Below are 4438 nucleotides of genomic sequence, written 5' to 3' on the forward strand. Positions count from 1 at the left end.
ACTGCGATTATAATAATTGAGATAAGTTTTGGTTACTGTTTTGGTGCAATTTTATTGATTTTTGTTGGATATGAAGACATTTAGAGTTTTAATCATCATTAGGGATAAAGTTGGCTGTTTTTAATGATATTTAAGATGTCATGGGTTTAATTTCATGCTTTAATTATATTTTAATATATAGATGTTATGGGTTAAATATAATTAATGGTTAGTTCCTGCACTTTGATTTTCCATGTAGGGTTTGTTTTTCTTGATTATAATTATTAAAAATCAGCAAAAAAAACAATGAAAGATGACAATAACGTAGCTTATATATATTTTACACTTGCCTTATACATAGTTAAATAAACACAGATTAAAAGGTGTCACAAGTTTCTTAGAGCTAAGTAAGCTAGAACCCTATAAAGAAGCAACATAATGGCAAGAGCCAAAACATCCCACATCATATTCCCGATTCTCAAATTCCTAATCCCTTCATAATCCATAACACTACAATGCAACCCTGATCCACATTCATAAACCTCACCCCATGTGTATTGAACCCCAACAAGAAGCTTATAGCAATAGTGGCTAAACGAAACATACTTCAACCACGCGATAAAACCCGGAATATGTTGAATATAGTACCCTCCGGCTAGTAAGAACACTAGCATTAACACCGAAGACAATGTCGCGGCTTTCTTTGCGTCCATCAAGATTGCCCCTAGAGCTAACCCTACGCCTTGAGCCACTAGAACATTGTAGAGAACGATCATAAGGGTCATGATGAATGTGGTTAAAGATGGCTTAAGGCCTCCCATCCAATATGTGATTGTGACAAAGATCGTTGGAAGAATGAGTTCCATTGGTAAATCGCCGACTGTTCTTGCTATGTAGTAAGAGGAGAGTCTGTAGATTCCGGAGGATCGCTCTTTTATAAGCATCGGTCGTTCTTGAGGGAATGTAAAAATGGCGTTGAAGAGAGGGAAGAATCCCCAAAATATCGAGAAGAAGAACAATAAACCCACCTGTTATAGTGAACACAGAATATTAATGAGGTAATATATATGAGTTTTGACTACGATTTATCTTTTTCTTATACGTTAGAATATTGTAATTTAGTTTTCCTATATCTTTTGTTTCGTTTCACTATAAGTTATATCTTTGTTAAATGGAATTTATTCTAAAGACATGTAATGGTATATATAATTTATATATAACCAACAAAGTCCATTTGAAATGGAAGAAGAATCTTTTTTTTTTGTGTGATAAGGAGGACAAATCAATTATTATTTTTCAATAAAAAATACAAAAAGTCATTTGAAAAATAAATTAAAATGTTTTTAAAATATTCATTAAAAAACCGTACACTTAAAACACTAGAAAATATATTTTTGTGTTATCATGTTTGTGAGTGTGTGTGTATATATATATAGTACTTTATACTTTTAAAAGAAATTTAGTAATATATATATATATTAATTGTATTTTCTGTTTGATGTCAAATATATTGATCATGTTTAATATAATCAAAATTTTCAATACCATGGTTTTTACCTGATCTTGTAAGTGAGCAACGCGAGAATGCCACCATAAGAGGCCAGAAAGTAAAGAAACTGACATGACCATAAATATTCTAAGTCCTGAAAATGATTCGTGACTTCTCTCTTTTAAACCTCGTTTCAGTAGAACTGAGAATTGCATCCACCAACTCGTTGGCCATCGATCTTCATAAATCCAAAAACATGATATATAATTGAGATCAACACAAAATTGTGTCATTTTTAAATGTTATATAATGACTTGAAAAGACTTACTGGTATAGCTGTTGACAAAAAAAAAAAAAAAGACTTACTGGTTAATAATGACTTTGTTCTCGATCTAGTGATCGTTTGATCTTGTGGAAATGTTCTAGACACTTCTTCTTTCAAAGGTGGATACAAATTCTTTTTGTAAGACGATATTAACGATTGTTTCACGGAGTTTTGTTCTTCAAGCCGATCTAATCTTCCATTTATTTCGACTTGATCATATTGTTTTGTATCCGAAGTAATTCCTGCAAAAATATATTCCAAACATGCATTAAAAAAAAATCAAGAATTGTATACTATATATATAGAGAGTCAAAAGCAGCATATTATAACCACAATATTATTTATCCCACTATTAACAAACCTTTTGTTTCTCTTTTAACACTGATTTAAATTAAAAAGTGACAAAACTTTTGTTTCTCTTTTAAAACTGATTTAAATTAAAAAGTATACAAAGAATGGGATAGAATTGTCGTTGTCACATATCTCATGATGCACAAGCAAATCAAAAGAAAGTGTGTAACTTTACACCCGAAGTTAGCTGTTTCAATTTTTTTTTCCCTTTCAAACTATAAAACATAAATGAATTTCGAATAGATTTTGTACCTACCATGAATCGGGACATGTAACGGTTTGTGCTAGTGGCGTAGCAGTGTTAATTATAACTCGGTGGCGTAGTATGCGTGTATGAATTGTGGACGATAACTAAAAAAGATTTAGTACTTACCGTTAGCAAGATCTAGCACAAAGTCAGCCGGGTTAACGAAACTGGATCCGGGTTGATACCCAATTGAACCAAGATACTCCATGACCCGACCCGAATTCCCACTATAAATAGGACATCCTTCTGATAAAACCAACACTTTATCAAACATCCGATAAAGCCGACTCGACGGCTGATGAATCGTCGTAACAACTGTCCGGCCGCCGCGTGCCAGCGATCTCAAGGTGGCGACTATTCGCACCGCCGTGGTTGAATCAAGCCCCGACGTTGGCTCATCAAGAAGCAACAAACTTGGGTTCACAAGCATTTCTTGTCCAATACTTACCCGTTTTCTTTCCCCACCGGAAATTCCTCGGATCAACCCGCCTCCTATTACACTGTTACAACACCGGGTCAACCCAAGATCCGAAACCACTGTCTCCGCCTGCTCTATCTTCTCTTTCCGGGTCAGCTCTTTAGGTAAACGGAGCAAAGCCGTGTACGTTAGCGTCTCCATGACCGTTAAGTGTGGGTAGAGAACATCGTCTTGTGTAACGAACCCCGTTTTCCGTTTAACGGAGCTTGTAAACGGTTCTCCGTTATAGCTAACGGTTCCTGATAGCTTCCCTTGTAAACGTCCGGCCAACGCCGTTACTAGCGTTGTTTTGCCACTCCCTGATGGACCAAGCATTGCTAGTAACTCCCCTGGTTTGACTATACCACTTACACCGTTAAGGATTAACCGGTTCGGTTTTGGTTCTTGTGAACCGAACCAATAGCTTCCTTTCCCGGTTTGTGATTTTATACTGTACGACAATTCCTCAAACTGCATTACATACACAAATCCAACGAAAAAAATTTATAACACGCAAAATAGGAAAATTACATAATTTATGATATATATATTAATTTCACGACCTTGAGGATTATAGGACGTAAAGATTGACGTAGAACAGAAGACTGTCTTGATTGGTGACTCGGACCGTCGTGGTCATCGTCAAGGCATGGGATTACATGACTTGGAGAGCTAAGCCGGTTATCTTGAACCGGACTAGTTTCGTGTCGGTTTGCGCCTGGTGTTTTCGGAAAGCTAGATTCTTGCTCATTAGGAGGCATCATCTAGAGAGAAAAAGAGAGAGGGACGAAGAGAGAGATTTGGTGTGTTGTGTTGAGAAGTTCACATGTTATGCGATGTGTATATAAAGGAAAGAAGTGGGGACTCTTATAACGAAGGGAAAATTAACTAGGAGAGAGAGACTTTATTCATAAGTACTCATAATGCAATATAATTAATTTTCCACTTTTAAAGTAGAGATAATGTCAACTTATAATTATTTATACAGTTTCATACACTGATAAACTGATAGGTGTTCAGTATTCTTCAATACATTACATAGGTCACTAAACTACTATGGCCTATCTAATTTTATTACTCCGCTGTAAAAGTATGAATATGTTATATAACTAATTTAAACGTTGTATAGCTAACTATTTTGTTTTGTTAAAAAATGTGCTATATCAATTTATACTATCCCCGTTGATATAATGCATGCCAATTTGAGCTAAAATTTGTATTAAATTACAAAACGATATGATAATGAAACGAATGTTATATTAGATGTGCTATTTATATATTATTATGAAATACTGATATTCTTACATATTCGAAAATTAATTTGCATTTTAAGACATGCAAAAGTAATAGAGGTATTCCAGATTCGATCCACCCTAGAAACAAAAAACACATTTGTATGGGAGAAGTCTGAGTTCGACTTTGGCCCAAGCAATTCACATGGTATTCGAGATTAGGCTAACTGGATACTCCGGACATTAGTCGGAAAGCAACTCAAACTCGGAATTAGGTAGTGTGGTAGTCCAACACCTAGATGTTGGCGACGAGTCCACATGGTAGTATTTCGGTGTGTTCTCCAGAAGCTGACCGGAT

The 4438-nt window shown here is 35.2% G+C and overlaps 1 protein-coding gene across 1 annotated transcript; it reads right to left on the bottom strand.

The window, feature by feature from the left end:
• Positions 1–293: 293 nt before the first annotated feature.
• LOC9312989 (ABC transporter G family member 21) lies at positions 294–4024 on the bottom strand. The gene is made up of 5 exons (XM_002876875.2): positions 3412–4024; positions 2518–3319; positions 1835–2035; positions 1537–1706; positions 294–1007 (listed from the first exon to the last, which is right to left on the bottom strand). The coding sequence occupies exons 1-5, from the start codon at positions 3610–3612 to the stop codon at positions 366–368; spliced, it is 2016 nt and encodes a 671-aa protein (XP_002876921.1). The 5' UTR covers positions 3613–4024; the 3' UTR covers positions 294–365.
• Positions 4025–4438: the final 414 nt, after the last annotated feature.

This window comes from Arabidopsis lyrata (genome assembly GCF_000004255.2).
Source record: "Arabidopsis lyrata subsp. lyrata unplaced genomic scaffold ARALYscaffold_5, whole genome shotgun sequence".
NCBI lineage: Eukaryota > Viridiplantae > Streptophyta > Magnoliopsida > Brassicales > Brassicaceae > Arabidopsis > Arabidopsis lyrata.